This window comes from Chiloscyllium plagiosum, unplaced genomic scaffold, assembly GCF_037043375.1.
Source record: "Chiloscyllium plagiosum isolate Xiang-an unplaced genomic scaffold, Cpla_swu_hap1 HiC_scaffold_12, whole genome shotgun sequence".
Classification (NCBI taxonomy): domain Eukaryota; kingdom Metazoa; phylum Chordata; class Chondrichthyes; order Orectolobiformes; family Hemiscylliidae; genus Chiloscyllium; species Chiloscyllium plagiosum.
In genome coordinates, this window is record NW_028270150.1 from 22,040,768 (window position 1) to 22,067,754 (window position 26,987).

At 47.3% G+C, this 26,987-nt stretch overlaps 1 protein-coding gene across 1 annotated transcript in view; it reads right to left on the bottom strand.

Annotated features, from left to right (window-relative positions):
- Positions 1-2,680: 2,680 nt before the first annotated feature.
- The window catches only part of bace2 (beta-secretase 2), a 92,637-nt gene continuing 68,330 nt past the window's right edge, over positions 2,681-26,987 (bottom strand). Inside the window, exon 9 of the mRNA XM_043701365.2 lies at positions 2,681-5,254. Within this exon, the coding sequence (XP_043557300.1) occupies positions 5,013-5,254 (242 nt within the window). The 3' untranslated portion in view covers positions 2,681-5,012. The remainder of the gene's footprint in view (positions 5,255-26,987) is intronic.

Below are 26,987 nucleotides of genomic sequence, written 5' to 3' on the forward strand. Positions count from 1 at the left end.
CATGAACAGTGAGATCTCTCTGCTCATCCATGCTATCAAGAATCTCACCATTAGCCCAGTACTCTTTATTGCTGCTGTTCCTTCCAAAGTGAATCACCTGAATTTTCCGCATTAAACTCTATTTGCCACTTCTCAGCCCAGGTCTGCAGCTTACCTATGTCCCTCTGTAACCTGCAACATACTTCGGCACTGTCCACAACTCCACAGACCTTAGCGTCATCCGCAAATTTACTAATCCATCCTTCTACACCCGCATCTAGGTCATTTATAAAACTGACAAACAGCAGTGGCCCCAAAACAGATCCTTGCATTACACCACTAGTAACTGAACTCCAGGATGAACGTTTCCCATCAACCACCACCCTTCATCTTCTTTCAACTAGCCAATTTCTGATCCAAACTACTAAAACACCCTCAATCCTATGCCTCCATATTTTGTGCAATAGGGAACCTTATCAAACGCCTTACTGAAATCCATCACCTGCTTTACCCTCATCCACCTGTTTGGTCACCATCTCAAAGAACTCAATAGAGATTTGCAAGGCACGAACTACCCTTCACAAAACCACGTTGACTATCCCTAATCAACGTATTCTTCTCTGGATGATTATAAATCCTCCCTCTCATAATCTGTTCCAACACTTTACCCACAACCGAAATAAGGCTATAATTACCAGGGTTGTCTCTACTCCCCTTGACAACATTTGTTACTCTTCAGTCTTCTGGCACTATTCCTGTAAACAATGACGGCATAAAGATCAATGGCAAAGGCTCGGCAATCTCCCCCCTGGCTTCCCAGAGAATTCTAAGATAAATCCCATCCGGCCAGGGGACTTACCTATTTCACACTTCCCAGAATTGCTAACACCTTGTGAACCTCAATCCCGTCTTGTCTAGTAGCCCATATCTCAGTATACTCCTCGGCCACATTGTCTTTTTCAAGTGCAAATCCTTGAAAATATATTCATTTAGCACTTCTCCTATCTCCTCGGACTCCACGCACAACTTCCCACAACTGTCCTTGATTAGCACAAACATTTTTCTAGTTATTCTTATATTCCTGATATACCTATCGGTTTTCCTTGATCCGATCTGCCAACGACTTTTCATGTCCCCTCCTGGCTCTTCTTAGCTCTTTCTTTAGGTCTTTCCTGACTAACTTGTAACTCTCAAGCACCTTAACTATGCCTTCTTCTTCCTATTGGCAAGAGATTCATCTTCTTTAGTAAACCACAGCTCCCTCACTCTACCACTTCCTCCCAGCTTGTTAGGTACACACTTATCAAGGACACGCAGTAGATGTTCCTTGAATAAGCTCTATATTTCATATGTGCCCATCCCTTGCAGCTTCCTTCCCCATCCTATGCATCCTAAATCTTGTCTAATCGCATTGCAATTGCCTTTCCACCGGCTGTAACTCTTGCCATGCGGTATATACCTATCCACTTCCATCGCTAAAGTGAACATAACCAAATTGTGGTCACTATCACCAAAGTGCTCACCTACCTTCAAATCTAACACCTGGGCAGGTTCATTGCCCAGTATCAAATCCAATGTGCCCTTGACCTGTCTACATGCTGTGGCCAGGAAACCCTCCTGCACACATTGGACAAAAACGGACCCATGTAAAGTACTCAAAACTGTAGTATTTCCAGTCAATTTATGGAAAGTTAAAGTCCCCCATAACAACTACCCTGTTACTCTTGCTCCTAAATGGAATAATCTTTGCTATGCTTTCCTCCACATCTCTGGAACTATTCGGAGGCCTAGTTAGGCGGATGACTATGCTAAATTATTTAGGGATGTGCAGGCTAAATGGATTAGCTATGGGAAATGAAAATGTGTTGCTGGAAAAGCGGTCAGGCAGCATTCAAGGAACAGGAGAATCGACGTTTCGGGCATAAGCCCTTCTTCAGGGCTCCTCCTGAAGAAGGGCTTATGCCCGAAACGTCAATTCTACTGTTCCTTGGATGCTGCCTGACCTGCTGCGCTTTTCCAGCAACACATTTTCAGCTCTGATCTCCAGCATCTGCAGTCCTCACTTTCTCCTCCTAGCTATGGGAAATGCAGGGTTGCAGGAATGGGATGGGTTGCTGTGGACTCAACAGACTGGATGGCCTGTTTGAACACTGCAGAGTCTAATTATAACTACACAGTAATTCTCACACCAGTCTGTAATTTCCTGCAAATTTATTCATCCATATCCTTCTCATTTATTGGTGATCTGCAGACTGCCGAGCAATAGAATCCCATCTTCTTTGTTCTGTTGCTCGAGCCAAAGAGATTCTATCCAGGATTCCTCTGGCAGAATCATCAGTTTAACATCTCAGCTGAAAAACAGCACCACTGGCAATGTAGAACTCCCAATTACTGCACTTAGACTCTTGATGACCGAGACTACATCATCCTTATTGATTAGTAGAACAGAAACTACAATTTATCTATCTTTTTTAAAAGAGAAAGACAAGAGTTCTTGTATTAACAGTTTTCCACTTATTTGCACACTCAAATCTACAAACACAATGACTTTTAAAAAGTCTATTGTGGGCAATGATGTTCCTCAGATGATCAAAACTTTCTGCTGATAAGTATTTATTTTAAAAGAAACAATTATGCTTTCCTTCTCCTGAAATCTACCTTAAACTGCAGGTGAAAAAAAAATCAGTTTGCACATTATAGATTTTGCTTTCCTTTGAATGCATATTTTATTATTTAAGATTTACAAACCCCAAGGGTTTTATTCATAACTTAATTACTATTCTGTTAAAGTGACTGACTTGCTTTTCAGAAAATCCCAAGACACTTGTGCGGTAGCAGACAGAAAATTAAAAGATACATAAGATATAATAATAATCTTTGGAAAATCTCAGAGGTGGCTGCCTTGGTTGACAAGAAGCTTCATCGTTAAGTTTGATGTTATCACATTATGTCGCACATTAAAAAGCAAAAACCTCTTTTAAGCATCAAAAGCTTTTTATAGTGTCAATCTCTTCAAATGTTATTTCACATTTCACAAACATGTCAATTCTTTTGGAAGGTGATGGGGTGCAGTGGGAATTCCTGCTCAGGACATTTTCAAAACTAAAATGCACGCTTGATTTTATGCTTGGTTTGAGTGTTTTAATTTTCAGTAAATGAGAACTGAAGACCCAGCCAAAGCTGTTAGGATGCAAGCGTCATTTATTAGCAACCTACACGAAATGAGTTGCAAAAATCTCAATTAATGTGGCCGACAGGGTCACTATCTGGCAAACAAGTATATCCGAGTGGTGTGTGCCCACCCGAGGGAAGAATAGGATCCAGTTGTACGCTGATCTGGGTATTTGATCATAGCTTGGGTTAATCTTTGTTCAATATGGGAAGTTTACAACATTCTGCAACTTTACTTTCAAAGATTCTCAGGTGAAAGGACTGATAGTGTCAGTGCGTTCATATGATAAAGAGAAGTACTTCACTTAATATTCATCTCAGAAACTTACTGTCAATTTTACCATCACATCCTCTTGCAGGCTAGGTGGGGAGGGTGCAGTCAGGCTGATGACAGAATCTTCAATGCCAGACAAGCACAGCTAGCCCACAAGTGGTCCCTGTTCTCTTACACGGCAAATAAAATTCACCGTCTTGTGTGAGATAAGCAGCCCCTGTTTTGATGTGATCATAGACAGTTGGATAGAATCAATAGGGAGTCCACTGGTAGGGGTTGGGGAAGGGTGAAATCACGAGTAACTAAGCGGTGGTATTGAACTGTGTCCAATATTATCATAAGGAAATGTCACCCTCACCTAACCTCTGTGAAGTGCAAACAAAGTCACGTCTCTGTCATTCTGCATCCTGGAATGAGGAGTTATGACAGACTGTGGGTATGCCTGGAAGACGATAGGTGCCACTAGTTCTTACTACTTAACGATAAGACGCCGTACATCAGCAGTGTCAGGAGGCCAGGACTGTTTGCGCAAACCAGATAATAAATCCTTTAGCCTCAACTGTAATCAAATGTGCAGAGTTTGGCAAGTCAAAGAATAGGTCGGGCGATCTCATAGAAAAGGGTGAGGAAAATAGACATGGTTGTTCTTATCTACAGGAACAGGTGTAGCTGTTGCAACGTATGAGGCTGCAACTTCACTTGCTTACTACAGATGGCAGCAGGACACAAGTTACTCAGACGACAATGCCAGCAGCAGCACTGGATTGTTGCATAAGAATGATGTGTAAGGTGAAACTAGGAAAATACAACAGCAATGCAAAGCACAGGGCATTTCCAGGAATATTCCTGACAATCCCACCCACTAGAACTGGTAATCAAAGAAACCTGCAAACTGTAATTTGTGGTGTAGTTTATAAGAGTGCAGTGTTTCAAAATTCAAAATAATGGTTTAACACATCCATCGACAGTAAGCGCAACAATAATCTCCAAATAAAGAAAGCAAAAAGAAAATATTCTATTGAATTGTCCTGCGACCCCAAAATGTAACCATGAGAGATGGCTGTACACTTATTGACATCTTCTAGCTTCCTATCTGACTTAACGAGTCTTTGGTTGAGAGATGCTGGTGCAGAGAAATTCAGAGAGGTCTTTTTGTTTAGATCTTGTTCCCCTTGTGGTATTATAAAACTCTGTCCACATCACAGTTTGAAAATGTACTCAAAGTCAAGGCCCATTCATAATTTCAGTGGATGGGAAACCTTCCAATCATCCGAGTATTCAATCTACACAAAATGCCTGGTTTCAAATCATTTCTAACTATACTTTTGAATTTTACAGAATGATTGGATAACTAATAGATATTAGTGTACAGTATGCTCTGCTGCATATCAGGATTGGGGGGGCAATTAAGTAGAATGCACATTCTGTATAACATGAGTTGAATGTTCAGTTCTCAACTGCCACAACATTAGTCACCATTATTTACTTTTTAAATAATCAAACTTGCTCCAAAAGGCACCAGGCTACACGGGTACCATCAAATAGTGCAAACAGCCCGATAATCGTTCCACGCGTGACATGCATGGCTTTATTTCCAACGGTGCCTAATTAACGATGAATCATCAGTGAGACCATTGCCATTTCGATGGCTGCAAGGAAAAATCAGCAAGATGACTGACACCAGGAGGGCAATGCCAGAGAGTGTAATCAGAGCATAGGAGATGATCCAGAGTGCAGGCTGAGTCCTTGGCCTTTTGCTGATACAGTTGCTTGAAATATCTGCTGCTGAGAATGGACCAGCGATCTCAGAGACTGGAGAACCATCAATGACTGTTGATAGACATAAAACACATCTAGTTTAGATTCATGTCTTTCGACTAGATGAGGTATTTTTGTTTTGGTAAGAGCAATACCAACCAATTCATTTCCCCCCCGATTGATTATATTGATGCTTCACTATATGAGCCGTGTTAACCAAGGCTAACAAGCCAATACTCTGCACAGATTCTCTCGACGCCTTCGACTGGTAGTAACGTAAGTTTTACAAAAAGTACAGTGAGAAAGAGAGGACTGCAGATGCTGGGGATCGGAGTCAAAAGGTGTGGTGCTGGAAAAGCACAGAGGAGCAGGAGAGTTGATGCTTCGAGCATAAGCTCTTCAGCAGGAATTCCTGATGAACAGCTTATGCTCAAAATGTTAATTCTCCTGCTCTTCTGAAGCTGGCTGATCAGCAGTGCTTTTCCAGCATGACACTTTTTGACTATTTACGAAAATACAGCAGAACTATGCTTTAGTGGAAATGGCATTTAAAAAAAGGCACATAATAGGACCAAGAAATGAATGGCAGCAACTCGTTTTGATTCCCTGGTCATCAGGAGCATCATTCCTCCATTTACTCTGGCTGGTCCTGATGGAATTTTCTAAACTCCAATGAATATAAATCTGAATTGACTCAATGGGAATCAGTTTGATCATGAAAGAATAAGAGCAGCCCACACTGCTCAGAGTTTTGGATGACTTGAGAGTATTTCCCGTCTGTGCCCCACACAAATTAAAAAAAGACCCATCACCAAAGAGGGAGAGAAGCTTTGACAGACAAGTTAGGGCTCCAGCTCTTTACAATAATGTGTTAATGATTTAGAAAAGGGAACTGATTGTAATACCTTCAAGTTTGCAGACAAAACAGAGCGGCATAGGAGGGTGAGCTGAGAGACAGATGCCGAGATGCATCAGTACAATTTGGACAAGTTGAACAAGTAGGAAAATGCATGGTGGATGAAAAATGATGTGGATAAAAGCGAGATTATCCACTCTGGCAGCAAAAACAGGAAGGCAGATTGTCTGAGTGGTGATAGGTTGAGAGAAGGGGAGGTGCAACAAGAACAGGTTGCTCAGTGAAAGTAAGCATGCAGGTTCAGCAGATGGTGAAGAAGGCAAATGGTATGTTAGCCTTCAGAGGGAGAGGATTCAAGTACAGGAGCAGGGATGTCTTGCTGCAATTATTCATACCCTTAGTAAGACCACAGCTGGAGTATTGTGCACAGTTTTGGTGTCCTTAGCCAAGGATGGATGTTCTGACCATGGAGGCAGTACAACAAAGGTTTATTAGACTGATTCCTGCGATGACAGGGCTGATGTATGAAATCAGAGCGGATTGGTTATATTCACTGGAGCTTCCAAAGGGTAAATGCAGCAAGTATGTTTTCAAATGACCAAAGAGGCCAGAACCAGATATCACAGTTAAAGGATATGGTTAGGTAATTCAGGACTGAGATGAGGAGAAATTTCTTCTGCCAGACAGAAGTACACCTATGGAATTCTCTGCCACAGAAAGCAATTCAGACCAAAACATAATGTTTTCAAGAAGGAGTTAGATATAGTTCTCAGGGCTAAAGGGATTAAAGGGATTAAAGGGTTTGAGGAGCAAAGCAGGAACAGGGTACTGAGTTGGAAGATCAGCTATGGTCACGTGGAATGGTGTAGCAGGCTTCAAGGGCTGAATTGGCCTACTCCTATTTTCTATGTTTCTACTCAGTTAGCACAAGAAGATTTGTCTTTCTTCTCTCAATACACAAGGGAAAGAGAAGTCTAAAGGCCCACAAAGCTCAACTGACTGTATTTTCCAAATGTGCTAACTACTATGTTTGGTACTAAATGCATCACTTTTCCCTCAGTTTATTCAATTTGGCTGGCATTGATTGATCAGTCATGGTCAATTCACAGGATATCTGAAATATGGCAAGACTTAATCTCAATAAAAAAATCTTTTCCCTTGGAGAGAATGCAAATGTGCTTGAATATATACATTTATATTCTACAATTCGAAAGGAAAACTTACTGATGAATGCAGTTTCTACTGTTACAAATTCATATTACACACCCAACACAATTACAGTGAGCATTCTCTCCACTTCTATCTTTATTCAGAACACTGCTCTTAATTGTTGGATTTTGCGGCTTATTTTTGCATTTTAACACAATGGATTATTCACAGCTGAATGTCATGATCAAGGGACGTTTTCTCTGGTGGAGAAGACCAGATCTCACTTAGTACACACAGATAAGGTTAAAGGCTAACTCTCAGGTGAAAAATCATGACTGACTCATTATCAAAACTGAAGCATTGTGGTTACAGACAATAGGTGCAGGAGTAGGCCACTCTGCCCTTCGAGCCAGCACCACCATTCATTATGATCATGGCTGATCATCCTCAATCAGTATCCTGTTCCTGCCTTATCCCCATAACCCTTGATTCCATTATCCTTAAGAGCCACAACTCTTTCTTGAAAGTATCCAGAGACTTGGCCTGAACAGCCTTCTGGCACAGAGCACTCCATACACCCACCACTCTCCGGGTGAAGAAGTTTCTTCTCAATTCTGTTCTCAGTGGCCTAGCCCGTATTTTTAAGCTGTGTTCTCTGGTTCGGGACTCAACCATCAGCAGGAACATGCTTCCTGCCTCCAGAGTGTCCAAACCTTTAATAATCTTATACGTCTCAATCAGATCCCCTCTCAGCCTTCTAAACTCAAGCACATACAAGCCCAGTCGCTCCAATGTTTCAGCGTAAGATAGTTCCGCCATTCCAGGAATTGACCTCGTGAACCTACGCTGCACTCCCTCAATAGCCAGAATGTCTTTCCTCAGATTTGGAGACCAAAACTGCGCACAATATTCCAGGTGCAGTCTCACCAGGTCCCTGTACAGCTGCAGAAGGACCTCTTTGCTTCTATACTCAATTCCTCTTGTAATGAAGGCCAGCATGCTATTAGCTTTCTTCACTGCCTGCTGTCCCTGCATGCTTGCTTTCATTGACTGATGTACAAGAAAAGCTAGATCTCGTTGTACTGCCCCTTTACCTAACTTGACTCCATTTAGGTAGTAATCTGCCTTCCTGTTCTTGCCACCAAAGTGGATAACAATACATTTATCCACATTAAACTGCATCTGCCATGCATCCGTCCACTCATCTAGCTGTCCAGGTCACCTTGTATTCTCCTAACATCCTCCTCACATTTCACCCTACCACGCAGCTTTGTGTCATCAGCAAATTTGCTAATATTACTTTTAATACCTTCATCCATATCATTAATGTACATTGTAAAAAGCTGCGGTCCAGGCACTGATCCTTGCGGCACACCGCTGGTCACTGCCTGCCATTCTGAAAAGGAGCCGTTTATCACTACTCTTTGTTTCCTATCAGCCAACCAACTTTCAATCCATGACAGTATTTTGCCCCTAATACCATGCGCCCTAATTTTGCTCACTAACCTCCTACGGGGGACTTTATCAAAGGCTTTCTGAAAGTCCAGATATACTACATCCACTGAATCTCCCTTGTCCATCTTCAGAGTTACATCCTCAAAAAATTCCAGAAGATTAGTCAAGCATGATTTCCCCTTTATGTTCCCAGACTAGTAATCCAGAGGACTGGACTAAATATCCACTTCCATAGTTGGGGAATTTTAATTCAGTTTATTAATTAGATCTGGATTAAAAAGCTTGTATGCACAATGGTGGCCAGGAAAAGGGATCTTGTATCACAATGACAGCGTCCCTACCTCAGGTCCAATATCATAGAATCCCTACAGTGCAAAAGGCGGCCATTAGGTCCATCCAGTCTACACCGCCCTTCAGAAAAACATCCCACCCAGACCCACCCTCCAACTCTAACCCTATAACCTTGCATTTACCATACAATTCCACCTAACCTGCACATCTTTGGACTGTGGGAGGAAACCAGAGCACCCGGAGGAAATCTGGCGCTGAGAAGCAGAAGTGCTCATCACTGGGCTACCATGCTGCCCAGGAGGTCTGGATTCAAGTCCTACTTCAGGACAGCCAATGAGGGATGTCATAACATGACCAGTCTGGTGAACAGGAAATGACAGACTTACTTAACCACTGATTAAGTAATGTCCTTTAGGGAACTAAATCTGTTATCTTTACCTGGTCTCTTCTACAAGCGAGTTGATACCCACAGCAAAGTGGCTGACTCCTAACTTTGCTCTGTGATGGCCTAGCATAACTAGATGTTTGGTTCAGAATTCTTGAAGTTCTATGACACTTCAACGCTTAACAACATGCTAACTGCAGGGCGAAAGAGCATGTGATCACAGACCCTGCAGCTTTTCCAGTTTCGGAGCCTATTGGCTACATTGTCATGACTTTAAAATACCAAATTAAATAAATTTGACAATTCTGCTCGCTGTGAAATTTCATTTTTTCCCATTAAGCACATTCAATTGTAATAAAATTGGTATGACGTACATATATACAAAACAGTAATTGGCAAACAATTTTACAAAACATCCTGCAACAGTGAGTACAGTGTGTTCTTTCTTTGTTATATATTTTTGGAGATAAGTCTCTTGATTAACCTTAAAATATAAGCCATAGCTATTAATTTAACCTGGGGCAGTGTTTGTAGAAGAATAAGATAGTGTTATTTTCTGGGTCTGTAGATTGTGAAAGAGCAAAAATGGCCTTTGCAGTGATATGTACTTCTTGTCAGATATGGGAGTTTAAAGATAGTTTAAGGGTTACCGCAGATTATATCTGCCATAAATGCTGTTGGATGCAAATCTTATCAGATCGAGTGGATCGGTTGGAGAGACAGATAGAAGCGATGAGGAATTTACAACAGTAACAGTATGTGATGGATGGCAGTTATAGGAAGGGGAGGAAAGTCACAGATACAGTCACATAGATGGGTTAACTCCAGGAAGGGTAAAAGAAGTAGGCATCTAGTCTTTTGTGGATATACCCATTTCAAACATGCTGTTTTGGAAAATGTAGGGGGTGATGGATTCTCAGGGGAACGTAGAACAAACAGCCAAGTTTCTGGTATTGAGACTGGCTCTAATGCAACGAGGGGTACGTCAGCTTCAGAGGGATCAATTATGTTAGGGGATTATGTAGTCAGAGGTACAGACAGACGTTTCTGTGGACAGCAGAGAAAAAGCAGAATGGTGTGTTGTTTCCCTGGTGCCAGGATCAAGGATGTCTCAGAGAGGGTGCAGAATGTTCTCACGGGGGAGAGGGGCCAGCAGATCATTGTCCACACTGGAAGCAACGACATAGGAAGGGAAAAGGTTGAGATTCTGATGGGAGATTACAGAGAGTTAGACAGAAATTAAAAGGAGGTCCTCAAGGGTAGTAATATCTGGATTACTCCCAGTGTTACGAGCTAGTGAGGGCAGGAATAGGAGGATAGTGCAGATGAATGCATGGCTGAGGAGCTGGTGTATGGGAGAAGGATTCACATTTTTGGATCATTGGAATCTCTTTTGGGGTAGAAGTGATCTGTACAAGAAGGATGTTTTGCACCTAAATTGGAAGGGGACTAATATACTGGCAGGGAAATTTGCTAGAGCTGCTTGAGAGGATTTAAGCTAGTAAGGCAGGGGGTGGGACCCAGGGAGATAGTGAGGAAAGAGATCGATCTAAGACGGGTACAGCTGAGAACAGACGTGAGTCAAACAGTCAGGGCAGGCAGGGACAAGGTAGGACTAATAAATTAAACTGCATTTATTTCAATGCAAGGGGCCTAACAGGGAAGGCAGATGAACTCAGGGCATGGTTAGGAACATGGGACTGCGATATCATAGCAATTACAGAAACATGGCTCAGGGATGGGCAGGACTGGCAGCTTAATGTTCCAGGATACAAATGCTACAGGAAGGATAGAAAGGGAGGCAAGAGAGGAGGGGGAGTGGGATTTTTGATAAGGGATAGCATTACAGCTGTGCTGAGGGAGGATATTCCCGGAAATACATCCAGGGAAGTTATTTGGGTGGAACTGAGAAATAAGAAAGGGATGATCACCTTATTGGGATCGTATTATAGACCCCCCAATAGTCAGAGGGAAATTGAGAAACAAACTTGAAAGGAGATCTCTGTTATCTGTAAGAATAATAGGATAGTTATGGTAGGGGATTTTAACTTTCCAAAAATAGACTGGGGCTGCCATAGTGTTAAGGGTTTAGATGGAGAGGAATTTGTTAAAGTGTGTACAAGACAATTTTCTGATTCAGTATGTGGATGTACCTCCGAGAGAAGGTGCAAACCTTGACCAACTTTTGGGAAATAAGGCAGGGCAGGTAACTGAGGTGTCAATGGGGGAAAAGGATAGACCAGATCTAAAAGTTGAAGTTGTAAATTGGAGAAAGGGCAATTTTGACAGTATTAGGCAAGAACTTTCAAAAGCTGATTGGAGACAGATGTTCGCAGGTAAAGGGACGGCTGGAAAATGGGAAGCCTTCAGAAATGAGATAAGAATCCAGAGAAAGTATATACCTGTCAGGGCGAAAGGAAAGGCTGGTCGGTATAGGGAATGCTGGATGACTAAAGAAATTGAGGGTTTGGTTAAGAAGAAGGAGAAAACATATGTCAAGTATAGACAGGATAGATCGAGTAAATCCTTAGAAGAGTATAAAGAAAGTAGGAGTATACTTAAGAGAGAAATCAGGAGGGCAAAAAGGGGACATGAGATAGCTTTGGCAAATAGAATTAAGGAGAATCCAAAAGGGTTTTTACAAATATATTAAGGACAAAAGGGTAACTAGGGAGAGAATAGGGCCCCTCAAAGATCAGCAAGGCAGCCTTTGTGTGGAGCCACAGAAAATTGGGGAGATACTAAATGAATATCTTGCATCAATATTTACTGTGGAAAAGGATATGGAAGATATAGACTGTAGGGAAATAGATGGTGACATCTTGCAAAATGTCCAGATTACAGAGGAGGAATTGCTGGAGGTCTTGAAATGGGTAAAGGTGGATAAATCCCCAGGACCTGATCAGGTGTACCCGAGAACTCTGTGGGAAGCTAGAAAAGTGATTGCTGGGCCACTTGCTGAAATATTTGTATCATCGATAGTCACAGGTGAGGTGCCGGAAGACTGAAGGTTGACTAACATGGTGCCACTGTTTAAGAAGTGCGGTAAAGACAAGCCAGGGAACTATAGACCGGTGAGCCTGACCTCAGTGGTGGGCAAGTTGTTGGAGGGAATCCTGAGGGACAGGATGTACGTGTATTTGGAAAGGCAAGGACTGATTAGGGATAGTCAACATGGCTTTGTGTGTGGGAAATCATGTCTCTCAAACTTGATTGAGTTTTTTGAGGAAGTAACAAAGACAACTGATGAAGGCAGAGAAGTAGATGTGATCTATATGGACTTCAGTAAGGCGTTCGACAAGGATCCCCATGGGAGACTGATTAGCAAGGTTAGATCTCATGGAATACAGGGTGAACTAGCCATTTGGATACAGAACTGGCTTAAAGGTAGAAGACAGAGGGTGGTGGTGGAGGGTTGTTTTTCAAACTGGAGGCCTGTGACCAGTGGAGTGCCACAAGAATCGGTGCTGGGTTCTCTAATTTTTGTCATTTACATAAATGATTTGGATGAGAGCATGAGGTACAGTTAGTAAGTTTGCAGATGACACCAAAATTGGAGGTGTAGTGGACAGCGAAGAGGGTTACCTCAGGTTACAACAGGATCTTGACCAGATGGGCCAATGGGCTGAGAAGTGGCAGATGGAGTTTAATTCAGATAAATGTGAGGTGCTGCATTTTGGGAAAGCAAATCTTAGCAGGACTTATACACTTAATGGTAAGGTCCTAGGGTGTGTTGCTGAACAAAGAGCTTGGAGTGCAGGTTCATAGCTCCTTGAAAGTGGAATTGCAGGTAGATAGGAGAGTGAAGGCGGCGTTTGGTATGCTTTCCTTTATTGGTCAGAGTATTGAGTACAGGAGTTGGGAGGTCATGTTGCGGCTGTACAGGACATTGGTTAGGCCACTGTTGGAAGGGCTCAGAAGAGATTTACAAGGATGTTGCCTGGGTTGGAGGATTTGAGCTACAGGGAGGGGCTGAACAGGCTGGGGCTGTTTTCCCTGGAGCGTCGGAGACTGAGGGGTGACCTTATAGAGGTTTACAAAATTATGAGGGGAATGGATATGATAAAATAGACAAAGTCTTTTCCCTGAGGTCGGGGAGTTGAGTCCAGAACTAGAGGGCAAAGGTTTAGGGTGAGAGGGGAAAGATACAAAAGAGACCTAAGGGGCAACTTTTTCTCGCAGAGGGTGGTAAGTGTATGGAATGAGCTGCCAGAGGATGTGGTGGAGGCTGGTACAATTACAACATTTAAGAGGCATTTGGATGGGTATATGTATAGGAAGGGTTTGGAGGGATATGGGTCGGGTGCTGGCAGGTGGGACTAGATTGGGTTGGGATATCTGGTCAGCATTGACGGGTTGGACCGAAGGGTCTGTTTCCATGCTGTACATCTCTATGATTCTAAATACGTTTTAGCCCCATCCAAAAGGTCTTTCCAGAAATAATTTAAGCAGCAAAATCTCTCACTTCACATCCTCTAACTCCAAGGATGACAGTTGACAATTAATGGTTCATTGGTCATTTCTAGGATTTAATTTTTGCATTTTGGAGTCAACAACCATCCCTCCACAGCGATAGACACATACAGAGACAAAAAAACCCCAAAAGAATTGGACATCAGAAACAAAAACAGAAACTGTTGGAAAAACTCAGGGGTGGCAGCATCTGTGGAGAGAAATCAGAGTTAATGTTTTGGGTCCAGAGTCCCCTACACACACAACACAGTGAATGAGAGAGACAAACAGAGACACACACAGAGTGCAAGACAATGTGCCAAGTACCACGTAATCTGAATTGTTCATCACTAAATCAGACAAATTTGGAAAAAATAAGAAATTTTTACTAGTTGACTTGTGATTCCTTTAAAAACGAGAGCAGGGTTAAAATGCAATGAACCAAAAGAAAATACACAAAATTTAATAATGATGAATCAACACAAGGTGGCAGAGTAATCTTTAGTTATAGTGCTTGAGAAGGAGTGGGTAAAGACCATGATTAAAAACAATTAGTATAGAATTTGTAGGATTTGTAATGAGCTGTTAGGTTTTACCTTGGAGAACTTGTCACTGATACCAGGTATAAACCAAAAAAAATCCTTTTTCATTCTCCAAATAATGAAGAATATAAATTTAAAAATTCAAATTTGTAATGGATGAGCATTCTAAAGCTTGGTTCATCCGATTGCAAAATAGAATCAATTTATCAAGGAAGGCACTATGTAGGAGGCAATGGAAACATTTGGGCAGGGATTAAGGACTGAACTGTCAAAGCAGTTTAGAGGAGGTTTACATGACTCATTCCTGGGATAAAGGGCTTATCTTATGAAAGGTCCCAGTCTGTTTAACCTATACCCATCAGAGCTTTAGCAGAATGAGACATCATCTTGTTGAAAACAATGAAACTTCTTGATTGGAGGAGCAAATGACTGCAGCTGCTGGAATCTGTACTGAAAACAAAAAGTGATGGAGATCGTAGCGGGTCAGGCAGCATCCATGAAGAGAGAGCAAGCTAACGTTTCGAGTCAGAGGCTGAAAATGTTAACTTGCTCTCTCTCCATGGATGCTGCCTGACCCGCTGTGATCTCCGGTATTTTTTGTTTGCAGTAAAGCTCTCGATTGGCTGAATGCTAGATGCTTCCTCTTTGGGGACACAGCTTAATAATAAGAGATCTTCCTTTATGGCAGGGTATCATAGACATGTACAGCACTGAAACAGACTCTTCGGTCCAACTTGTCTATGCCGACCAGATATCCCAACCCAATCTAGTCCCACCTGCCAGCACCTGGCCATATCCCTCCAAACATTTCCTATTCATATACACATCCAGATGCCTCTTAAGTGTTGCAATTGTACCAGCCTCCACCACTTCCTCTGGCAGCTCATTCCATACACACAGTGTGAAAAAGTTGCCCCTTAGGTCTCCTCTTTTATATCTTTCCCCTCTCACCCTAAACCTATGCCCTTTAGTTCTAGACTCCCCCACCACAGGGAAGAGACTTTGTCTATTTACCCTATCCATGCCCATCATGATTTTATAAACCTCTATAAGGTCACCCCTCAGCCTCCAATGCTCCAGAGAAAACAGCCCTAGCCTATTCAACCTCTTCCCTATAGCTCAAATCCTCCAAACCTGGCAACATTCTTGTAAATCTTTTCTGAAACCTTTCAAGTTTCACAACATCTTTCCGATAGGAAGGAGACCAGAATTGCATGCAATATTCCAACAGTGGCACTATGACCTCCCAACGTCTGTACTCAATACTCTAACCAATAAAGCAAAGCATACCAAACACCTCCTTCACTATCCTATCTACCTGCAGCTCCACTTTCAAGGAGCTATGAACCTGCACACCAAGGTCTCTTTTTTCAACAACACTCCCTCGGACCTTACCATTAAGTGTATAAGTCCTGCTGAGATTTGCTTTCCCAAAATGCAGCACCTCACATTTATCTAAATTAAACTCCAACTGCCACGTTTCAGCCCATTTGGCCCATCTGATCAAGATCCCATTCTAACCTGAGGTAACCTTTTTCACTGTCCATTACACCTCCAATTTTGGTGTCATCTGCAAACTTACTAACTGTACGTCTTATGCTCACATCCAAATTATTTATATAAATGATGAAAAGTAGTAGACCCAGCACCGATCCATGTGGCACTCCATTGGTCACAGGCCTCCAGTCTGAAAAACAACCCTCCACCACCACCACCCTCTGTCTTCTACTTTTGAGCCAGTTCTGTATCCAAATGGCTAGTTCTCCCTGTATTCCATAAGATCTAATCTTGTTAACTAATCTCCCATGGGGAACCTTGTCGAGCGCCTTACTGAAGTCCGTATAGGTCACATCCACCGCTCTGCCCTCATTAATCCTTTTTGTTATTCCTCAAAAAACTCAATCAAATTTGACAGACAAGATTTCCCACACACAAAGCCATGTTGACTATTCCTAATCAGTCCTTGCCTTTCCAAATACATGCACATCTTGTCCCTCAGGATTTCCTCCAACAGCTTGCCCACCACTGACATCAGGCTCACTGGTCTATAGTTCCCTGGTTTGTCCTTACCACTTTTCTTAAACAGTGGCACCACATTAGCCAACCTCCAGTCTTTCGGCACCTCACCTGTGACTATCAATGACACAAATATCTCAGTAGGAGGTCAAGCAATCACATCACTAGCTTCCCACAGAGTTCAAGGGTACACCTACTTCACCAACACATTCCACCCAGATCTTAAATTCATGTGGACCATCTCTGATACCTCCCTCCCTTTCCTGGATCTCTCCATCTCCATGAATGGCGACCGACTTGACACTGACATTTTTTACAAACCCATCGACTCCCACAGCTACCTGGATTACACCTCTTCTCACCCTACCTCCTTCAAACATGCCATCCCATATTCCCAATTCCTCTGCCTTTGCCGTATCTGCTCCCAGGAGGACTAGTTCCACCACAGAACACACCAGATGGCCTCCTTCTTTAGAGACCACAATTTCCTTTCCCACGTGGTTGAAGATGCCCTGCAACGCATCTCGTCCACATCCCGCACCTCCGCCCTCAGACCCAACCCCTCCAACCGTAACAAGGACAGAACCCCCCCGGTCCTCACCTTCCACCCTATCAACCTTTGCAAAAACCTCATCATCTGCTGACATTTCCACCACCTCCAAACGGACCCCACCACCAGGGATATATTTCCCTCCCCAACCCTTTCCGCAAAGACCATTCCCTCCGTGACTACCTGGTCAGGTTCACGCCCCCCCCCCTAGAACCCACCCTCCCATCCTGGCACCTTTCCCTGCCACCGCAGGAATTGCAAAACCTGTGCCCACACCTCCTCCCTCGGCCCCAAAGGAGCCTTCCACATCCAAAGTTTTACCTGCACATCCACCAATATCATTTACTGTATCTGTTGCTCCTGATGCTGTGTCCTCTACATTGGGGAGACTGGATGCTTCCTCGCAGAGCGCTTTAGGGAACATCTCCGGACACCCGCACCAATCAACCCCACCACTCCGTGGCCCAACATTTCAACTCCCCCTCCCATTCTGCCAAGGACATGCAGTTCCTGGGCCTCCTCCACCGCTGCTCCCTCACCACCCTACGCCTGGAGGAAGAATGCCTCATCTTCCGCCTCGGAACACTTCAACCTCAGGGAATCAAAGTAGACTTCACCAGTTTCCTCATTTCCTCTCCCCCCACCTTACCCTCAATTTCTCTCATCATCCAGCATTCTCTACTACTATCAGCCTTTCCTTTCACCCTAACAAGAATATACTGTCTCCGAACTCGCGTTCTCATTTTTTAAGGTTTTCCATTTTCTAGCCATCCCTTTACCTGCAAATATCTTCCCTCCAATAATTTTTTGAAAGTTCTTGCCTAATACTATCAAAATTGACCTTTCTCCAATTTAGAACTTCAACTTTTAAATCTGGTCTACCCTTTTCCATCACTATTTTAAAACTAATAGAATTATGATCACTGGCCCCCAAAGTGCTCCCCCAAAGACACTTCAGTCACCTGCCCTGCCTTATTTCCCAAGAGTAGGTCAAGTTTTGCACCTCCTCTCATAGGTACATCCAATACTGAATCAGAAAATTTTCTTGTACACACTTAAATTACTCTGCATCTAAACCCTTCACATTATGGCAGTCCCAGTCTATGTGTGGAAAGTTAAAATCCCCCACCATAACCACCCTATTGTTCTTTACAGATAGCCCTTCTGACTATTAGGGGGTCGATAATACAATCCCAATAAGGCGATCATTCCTTTCATATTTCTCAGATCCACCCAAATAACTTCCCTGGATGCATTTCCGGGAATATCTTCCCTAGGTACAGCTGTAATACTATCCCTTATCAAAAATGCCACTCCCCCTCCTCTCTTGCCTCTCTTTCTGTCCTTCCTGTAGCATTTGCATCCTGGAACATTAAGCTGCCATCCTACCCATCCTGAGCCATGTTTCTGTAATTGCTATGATATCCCAGGCCCATGTTCCTAACCATGCCCCGAGTTCATCTGTTAGGCCCCTTGCATTGAAATAAATGCAGTTTAATTTAATAGTCCTACCTTGTTCTCTGCTTTATCCCTGCCTGTCCTGATCGTTTGACTTGCCTTTGTTATCAACTGTACCAGCCTCAGAATGACCTCTTTCCTCACTATCTTCCTGGCTCCCACCTCCCCACCTTACTAGTTTAAATCCTCCCTGCAAGTATATTAGTCCCCTTCCAACTTAGGTGCAATCTGTCCTTCTTCTACAGGTCACCTCTATCCCAAAAGAGATTCCAATGATTCAAATGTGAATCCTTCTCCCACACACCAGTTCCTCAGCCATGCATTCGTCTGCTCTGTCCTTCTATTCCTGCCCTCACTAGCTCGTGGCACCGGGAGTAATTCAGATAGTACTACTCTCGAGGACTTCCTTTTTAAACTCCTTCCTAATTCTCTAATCTCTCTTCAGAACCTCAACCTTTCCTATGTAGTTGGTTCCAATGTGTACAGAGACCTCCTGCTGGCCCCTCACCCCCGTGAGAACATTTTGCACCCTCTCGGAGACATCCTTGATCCTGGCACCAGGGAAGTAACATATCATTCTGATTTTTCGCTGCTGGCCACAGAAATGTCTGTCTGTGCCTTGGACTAGAGGGTCCCCTAACATAATCAATCTCTTGGAACCTGATGTACCCTTCATTGCACTAGAGCCAGTTTCAGATAGGTGGGATTGATCTAGAAATAAGGCATTAACGAGATGGGGCTAAAGGCCTTTGCCTCTCTCTACCTAAATTTTCTCATGATATCAGTATGCAGGATGTTAAAGCCATAATGGGATAGTATGGGAGGCCATTTGGCCAGTCAGAACTGCGCTGGCTCTGAAGAAAGAGTTTTGTGTGTTTAGTCTCAGAGCTCCAAGCTATTCCTTTTCAACTATTCCTACCTTGAATACTGTGACTTCTACACTTGGAAGGACAACAGTGTGGAATGCATAGGAACACAACCTTCCCAGCCAAGCCACAGAACAACCTGGCTTGCAAAACTCTATTATTGCTCCTTTGCCATCACTGGGTCAAAGTTGTGGACCTCCCTTATTTAACACCACTGTAGGTGTAAGTTCAACACGGAGACCGTTGTTATGGACTAGGCCAGACCACTCAAAATATTCTTACGCAGACAACCCAGACCATAACCTTGCAATTTGTTTTGGTAAGTGTACAGTGAAAATTACCAGGATTAAGTTAGAGGTTGACTACCAGGTTTTAAGACAAACAAAACAATTTACTTATTCATAAAATTACACAATGAACGCAAAGAACAGAATAAAGAACCCCTATAGAACTCAGTCTATCCAAACTAGACTTAAGTATGCTGTTCTGAATGTACACAACAGTCCCAATAAGTGAACCCCCTTTAAAATACAGTACAAAAAAGGGTCAGATGTTTACAGGTTGAAGTTAGAAGGGCAGAAGAGAGAGTTTCCTAACAGCTCACTGTTGAACTCCCAACTAGTTCTGGACTGAACTAAACTGCTCAGCTAGAGAGCTAACCACTCCCCTTTCATTATACAGGTCACTTCTAAAACACAACCACTTTGACCTGAACTATCATCTGTTTACATATAAACAAAAGGCCTCTCAAAATCCTTTCCATCTCTGTATCAAACTAGTCTGTTCAGAGACCGACCCGGTTTATTACCCCTCTGAAAAAATTCTAGGACAGTGCATCCTTGAGCCAAGGAACAGCTTTTAGTAAAAAGGACTCGCTTTGTGACAGTTCACAATTCAAGGTGGCAATTCCATCACATTTTGGTGACAATTAAAGGACAGGCAGCAAATGCTGGCTTTTCTGGTGATACCCAAAGACTGAGAGAAACATTCAATTCACTTAAAAATGCTTGGCTCTACGTTCACTACTTTACAAGCTGCAGACTCCAGATCATATCTTGTTGTTTGATTTTTGAAAAAAAATGTCCTTTACACCTTTCTTTGCCAGCGACACGTAAATTTGAATAGATAAGGCTTATAGGAAATGGGAAATCTGTTTTGCGAGGGAGTCGAAGGATTTCTTGTGATGGTGGGGGAGACAGGCAAGAATGTTGAGCTAAGGTCACAGTTCGATCGGTTACGATCTTATTGAATGGGGGAGCAGGCTCTACGGAACAAACGGCCTACAGTACTATTATTTCTTACTATGATCTTGAGAAGGTTCCTCAACCAATCAAAATTAAGGGCTAGCGTCTATGTCAATTTGCATTCAGAGGAATACAAAACTTGAACATGTCAGACAACTTAAAAAAAGTACAAAATGTAACAGTTTGCGTATTTTCACTTCATTGTGAAGATTTGTTGAAAGAAGGCACCGTGTGTTGGAACTTGAGTACATTAGACCTCAGTGTGATAGGACCTGCTCCTTCCCCACTCCACACAAAGCACCGGGGCATGGAAATGGGGCGGGGGGGTGGAGGGTGGAAAGAGGAAAAACAATTCCCTTTGGAAATGAGCAGGATGGATTCTTAACATTCAAGAATCGAGAGAGAGAGAGAGCGCGACAGAGAGAGAGAGAGAGAGAGAGCGCGACAGAGAGAGAGAGAGAGAGAGAGAGCGCGACAGAGAGAGAGAGAGCGCGAGAGAGAGAGAGAGAGAGCGCGCGAGAGAGAGAGAGAGCGCGCGAGAGAGAGAGAGAGCGCGCGAGAGAGAGAGAGAGCGCGCGAGAGAGAGAGAGAGCGCGAGAGAGAGAGAGAGAGCGCGAGAGAGAGCGAGAGAGAGAGAGCGCGAGAGAGAGCGAGAGAGAGAGAGCGCGAGAGAGAGCGAGAGAGAGAGAGCGCGAGAGAGCGCGAGAGAGAGAGAGAGGCGCGACAGAGAGAGAGAGAGCGAGAGAGAGAGCGCGAGAGAGAGAGAGCGCGAGAGAGAGAGAGCGCGACAGAGAGAGAGCGCGACAGAGAGAGAGCGCGACAGAGAGAGAGCGCGACAGAGAGAGAGCGCGACAGAGAGAGAGCGCGAGAGAGAGAGCGCGAGAGAGAGAGAGAGGCGAGAGAGAGAGAGCAGACGAGAGAGACGCACAGAGAAGAGCGCGACAGAGAGAGAGCGCGACAGAGAGAGAGCGCGACAGAGAGAGAGCGCGACAGAGAAGAGCCAAACAAGAGAGCCGACAGAGAGAGAGCGCGACAGAGAGAGAGCGCGACAGAGAGAGAGCGCGACAGAGAGAGAGCGCGACAGAGAGAGAGCGCGACAGAGAGAGAGCGCGACAGAGAGAGAGCGCGACAGAGAGAGAGCGCGACAGAGAGAGAGCGCGACAGAGAGAGAGCGCGACAGAGAGAGAGCGCGACAGAGAGAGAGCGCGACAGAGAGAGAGCGCGAGAGAGAGAGCGCGACAGAGAGAGAGCGCGACAGAGAGAGAGCGCGACAGAGAGAGAGCGCGACAGAGAGAGAGCGCGGACAGAGAGAGAGCGCGACAGAGAGCGAGGAGAGCGCGACAGAGAGAGAGCGCGACAGAGAGAGAGCGCGACAGAGAGAGAGCGCGACAGAGAGAGAGCGCGACAGAGAGAGAGCGCGACAGAGAGAGAGCGCGACAGAGAGAGAGCGCGACAGAGAGAGAGCGCGACAGAGAGAGAGCGCGACAGAGAGAGAGCGCGACAGAGAGAGAGCGCGACAGAGAGAGAGCGCGACAGAGAGAGAGCGCGACAGAGAGAGAGCGCGACAGAGAGAGAGCGCGACAGAGAGAGAGCGCGACAGAGAGAGAGCGCGACAGAGAGAGAGCGCGACAGAGAGAGAGCGCGACAGAGAGAGAGCCAGAAGAGAGCGCGACAGAGAGAGAGCGCGACAGAGAGAGAGCGCGACAGAGAGAGAGCGCGACAGAGAGAGAGCGCGACAGAGAGAGAGCGCGACAGAGAGAGAGCGCGACAGAGAGAGAGCGCGACAGAGAGAGAGCGCGACAGAGAGAGAGCGCGACAGAGAGAGAGCGCGACAGAGAGAGAGCGCGACAGAGAGAGAGCGCGACAGAGAGAGAGCGCGACAGAGAGAGAGCGCGACAGAGAGAGAGCGCGACAGAGAGAGAGCGCGACAGAGAGAGAGCGCGACAGAGAGAGAGCGCGACAGAGAGAGAGCGCGACAGAGAGAGAGCGCGACAGAGAGAGAGCGCGACAGAGAGAGAGCGCGACAGAGAGAGAGCGCGACAGAGAGAGAGCGCGACAGAGAGAGAGCGCGACAGAGAGAGAGCGCGACAGAGAGAGAGCGCGACAGAGAGAGAGCGCGACAGAGAGAGAGCGCGACAGAGAGAGAGCGCGACAGAGAGAGAGCGCGACAGAGAGAGAGCGCGACAGAGAGAGAGCGCGACAGAGAGAGAGCGCGACAGAGAGAGAGCGCGACAGAGAGAGAGCGCGACAGAGAGAGAGCGCGACAGAGAGAGAGCGCGACAGAGAGAGAGCGCGACAGAGAGAGAGCGCGACAGAGAGAGAGCGCGACAGAGAGAGAGCGCGACAGAGAGAGAGCGCGACAGAGAGAGAGCGCGACAGAGAGAGAGCGCGACAGAGAGAGAGCGCGACAGAGAGAGAGCGCGACAGAGAGAGAGCGCGACAGAGAGAGAGCGCGACAGAGAGAGAGCGCGACAGAGAGAGAGCGCGACAGAGAGAGAGCGCGACAGAGAGAGAGCGCGACAGAGAGAGAGCGCGACAGAGAGAGAGCGCGACAGAGAGAGAGCGCGACAGAGAGAGAGCGCGACAGAGAGAGAGCGCGACAGAGAGAGAGCGCGACAGAGAGAGAGCGCGACAGAGAGAGAGCGCGACAGAGAGAGAGCGCGACAGAGAGAGAGCGCGACAGAGAGAGAGCGCGACAGAGAGAGAGCGCGACAGAGAGAGAGCGCGACAGAGAGAGAGCGCGACAGAGAGAGAGCGCGACAGAGAGAGAGCGCGACAGAGAGAGAGCGCGACAGAGAGAGAGCGCGACAGAGAGAGAGCGCGACAGAGAGAGAGCGCGACAGAGAGAGAGCGCGACAGAGAGAGAGCGCGACAGAGAGAGAGCGCGACAGAGAGAGAGCGCGACAGAGAGAGAGCGCGACAGAGAGAGAGCGCGACAGAGAGAGAGCGCGACAGAGAGAGAGCGCGACAGAGAGAGAGCGCGACAGAGAGAGAGCGCGACAGAGAGAGAGCGCGACAGAGAGAGAGCGCGACAGAGAGAGAGCGCGACAGAGAGAGAGCGCGACAGAGAGAGAGCGCGACAGAGAGAGAGCGCGACAGAGAGAGAGCGCGACAGAGAGAGAGCGCGACAGAGAGAGAGCGCGACAGAGAGAGAGCGCGACAGAGAGAGAGCGCGACAGAGAGAGAGCGCGACAGAGAGAGAGCGCGACAGAGAGAGAGCGCGACAGAGAGAGAGCGCGACAGAGAGAGAGCGCGACAGAGAGAGAGCGCGACAGAGAGAGAGCGCGACAGAGAGAGAGCGCGACAGAGAGAGAGCGCGACAGAGAGAGAGCGCGACAGAGAGAGAGCGCGACAGAGAGAGAGCGCGACAGAGAGAGAGCGCGACAGAGAGAGAGCGCGACAGAGAGAGAGCGCGACAGAGAGAGAGCGCGACAGAGAGAGAGCGCGACAGAGAGAGAGCGCGACAGAGAGAGAGCGCGACAGAGAGAGAGCGCGACAGAGAGAGAGCGCGACAGAGAGAGAGCGCGACAGAGAGAGAGCGCGACAGAGAGAGAGCGCGACAGAGAGAGAGCGCGACAGAGAGAGAGCGCGACAGAGAGAGAGCGCGACAGAGAGAGAGCGCGACAGAGAGAGAGCGCGACAGAGAGAGAGCGCGACAGAGAGAGAGCGCGACAGAGAGAGAGCGCGACAGAGAGAGAGCGCGACAGAGAGAGAGCGCGACAGAGAGAGAGCGCGACAGAGAGAGAGCGCGACAGAGAGAGAGCGCGACAGAGAGAGAGCGCGACAGAGAGAGAGCGCGACAGAGAGAGAGCGCGACAGAGAGAGAGCGCGACAGAGAGAGAGCGCGACAGAGAGAGAGCGCGACAGAGAGAGAGCGCGACAGAGAGAGAGCGCGACAGAGAGAGAGCGCGACAGAGAGAGAGCGCGACAGAGAGAGAGCGCGACAGAGAGAGAGCGCGACAGAGAGAGAGCGCGACAGAGAGAGAGCGCGACAGAGAGAGAGCGCGACAGAGAGAGAGCGCGACAGAGAGAGAGCGCGACAGAGAGAGAGCGCGACAGAGAGAGAGCGCGACAGAGAGAGAGCGCGACAGAGAGAGAGCGCGACAGAGAGAGAGCGCGACAGAGAGAGAGCGCGACAGAGAGAGAGCGCGACAGAGAGAGAGCGCGACAGAGAGAGAGCGCGACAGAGAGAGAGAGCGCGACAGAGAGAGAGCGCGACAGAGAGAGAGCGCGACAGAGAGAGAGCGCGACAGAGAGAGAGCGCGACAGAGAGAGAGCGCGACAGAGAGAGAGCGCGACAGAGAGAGAGCGCGACAGAGAGAGAGCGCGACAGAGAGAGAGCGCGACAGAGAGAGAGCGCGACAGAGAGAGAGCGCGACAGAGAGAGAGCGCGACAGAGAGAGAGCGCGACAGAGAGAGAGCGCGACAGAGAGAGAGCGCGACAGAGAGAGAGCGCGACAGAGAGAGAGCGCGACAGAGAGAGAGCGCGACAGAGAGAGAGCGCGACAGAGAGAGAGCGCGACAGAGAGAGAGCGCGACAGAGAGAGAGCGCGACAGAGAGAGAGCGCGACAGAGAGAGAGCGCGACAGAGAGAGAGCGCGACAGAGAGAGAGCGCGACAGAGAGAGAGCGCGACAGAGAGAGAGCGCGACAGAGAGAGAGCGCGACAGAGAGAGAGCGCGACAGAGAGAGAGCGCGACAGAGAGAGAGCGCGACAGAGAGAGAGCGCGACAGAGAGAGAGCGCGACAGAGAGAGAGCGCGACAGAGAGAGAGCGCGACAGAGAGAGAGCGCGACAGAGAGAGAGCGCGACAGAGAGAGAGCGCGACAGAGAGAGAGCGCGACAGAGAGAGAGCGCGACAGAGAGAGAGCGCGACAGAGAGAGAGCGCGACAGAGAGAGAGCGCGACAGAGAGAGAGCGCGACAGAGAGAGAGCGCGACAGAGAGAGAGCGCGACAGAGAGAGAGCGCGACAGAGAGAGAGCGCGACAGAGAGAGAGCGCGACAGAGAGAGAGCGCGACAGAGAGAGAGCGCGACAGAGAGAGAGCGCGACAGAGAGAGAGCGCGACAGAGAGAGAGCGCGACAGAGAGAGAGCGCGACAGAGAGAGAGCGCGACAGAGAGAGAGCGCGACAGAGAGAGAGCGCGACAGAGAGAGAGCGCGACAGAGAGAGAGCGCGACAGAGAGAGAGCGCGACAGAGAGAGAGCGCGACAGAGAGAGAGCGCGACAGAGAGAGAGCGCGACAGAGAGAGAGCGCGACAGAGAGAGAGCGCGACAGAGAGAGAGCGCGACAGAGAGAGAGCGCGACAGAGAGAGAGCGCGACAGAGAGAGAGCGCGACAGAGAGAGAGCGCGACAGAGAGAGAGCGCGACAGAGAGAGAGCGCGACAGAGAGAGAGCGCGACAGAGAGAGAGCGCGACAGAGAGAGAGCGCGACAGAGAGAGAGCGCGACAGAGAGAGAGCGCGACAGAGAGAGAGCGCGACAGAGAGAGAGCGCGACAGAGAGAGAGCGCGACAGAGAGAGAGCGCGACAGAGAGAGAGCGCGACAGAGAGAGAGCGCGACAGAGAGAGAGCGCGACAGAGAGAGAGCGCGACAGAGAGAGAGCGCGACAGAGAGAGAGCGCGACAGAGAGAGAGCGCGACAGAGAGAGAGCGCGACAGAGAGAGAGCGCGACAGAGAGAGAGCGCGACAGAGAGAGAGCGCGACAGAGAGAGAGCGCGACAGAGAGAGAGCGCGACAGAGAGAGAGCGCGACAGAGAGAGAGCGCGACAGAGAGAGAGCGCGACAGAGAGAGAGCGCGACAGAGAGAGAGCGCGACAGAGAGAGAGCGCGACAGAGAGAGAGCGCGACAGAGAGAGAGCGCGACAGAGAGAGAGCGCGACAGAGAGAGAGCGCGACAGAGAGAGAGCGCGACAGAGAGAGAGCGCGACAGAGAGAGAGCGCGACAGAGAGAGAGCGCGACAGAGAGAGAGCGCGACAGAGAGAGAGCGCGACAGAGAGAGAGCGCGACAGAGAGAGAGCGCGACAGAGAGAGAGCGCGACAGAGAGAGAGCGCGACAGAGAGAGAGCGCGACAGAGAGAGAGCGCGACAGAGAGAGAGCGCGACAGAGAGAGAGCGCGACAGAGAGAGAGCGCGACAGAGAGAGAGCGCGACAGAGAGAGAGCGCGACAGAGAGAGAGCGCGACAGAGAGAGAGCGCGACAGAGAGAGAGCGCGACAGAGAGAGAGCGCGACAGAGAGAGAGCGCGACAGAGAGAGAGCGCGACAGAGAGAGAGCGCGACAGAGAGAGAGCGCGACAGAGAGAGAGCGCGACAGAGAGAGAGCGCGACAGAGAGAGAGCGCGACAGAGAGAGAGCGCGACAGAGAGAGAGCGCGACAGAGAGAGAGCGCGACAGAGAGAGAGCGCGACAGAGAGAGAGCGCGACAGAGAGAGAGAGCGCGACAGAGAGAGAGCGCGACAGAGAGAGAGCGCGACAGAGAGAGAGCGCGACAGAGAGAGAGCGCGACAGAGAGAGAGCGCGACAGAGAGAGAGCGCGAC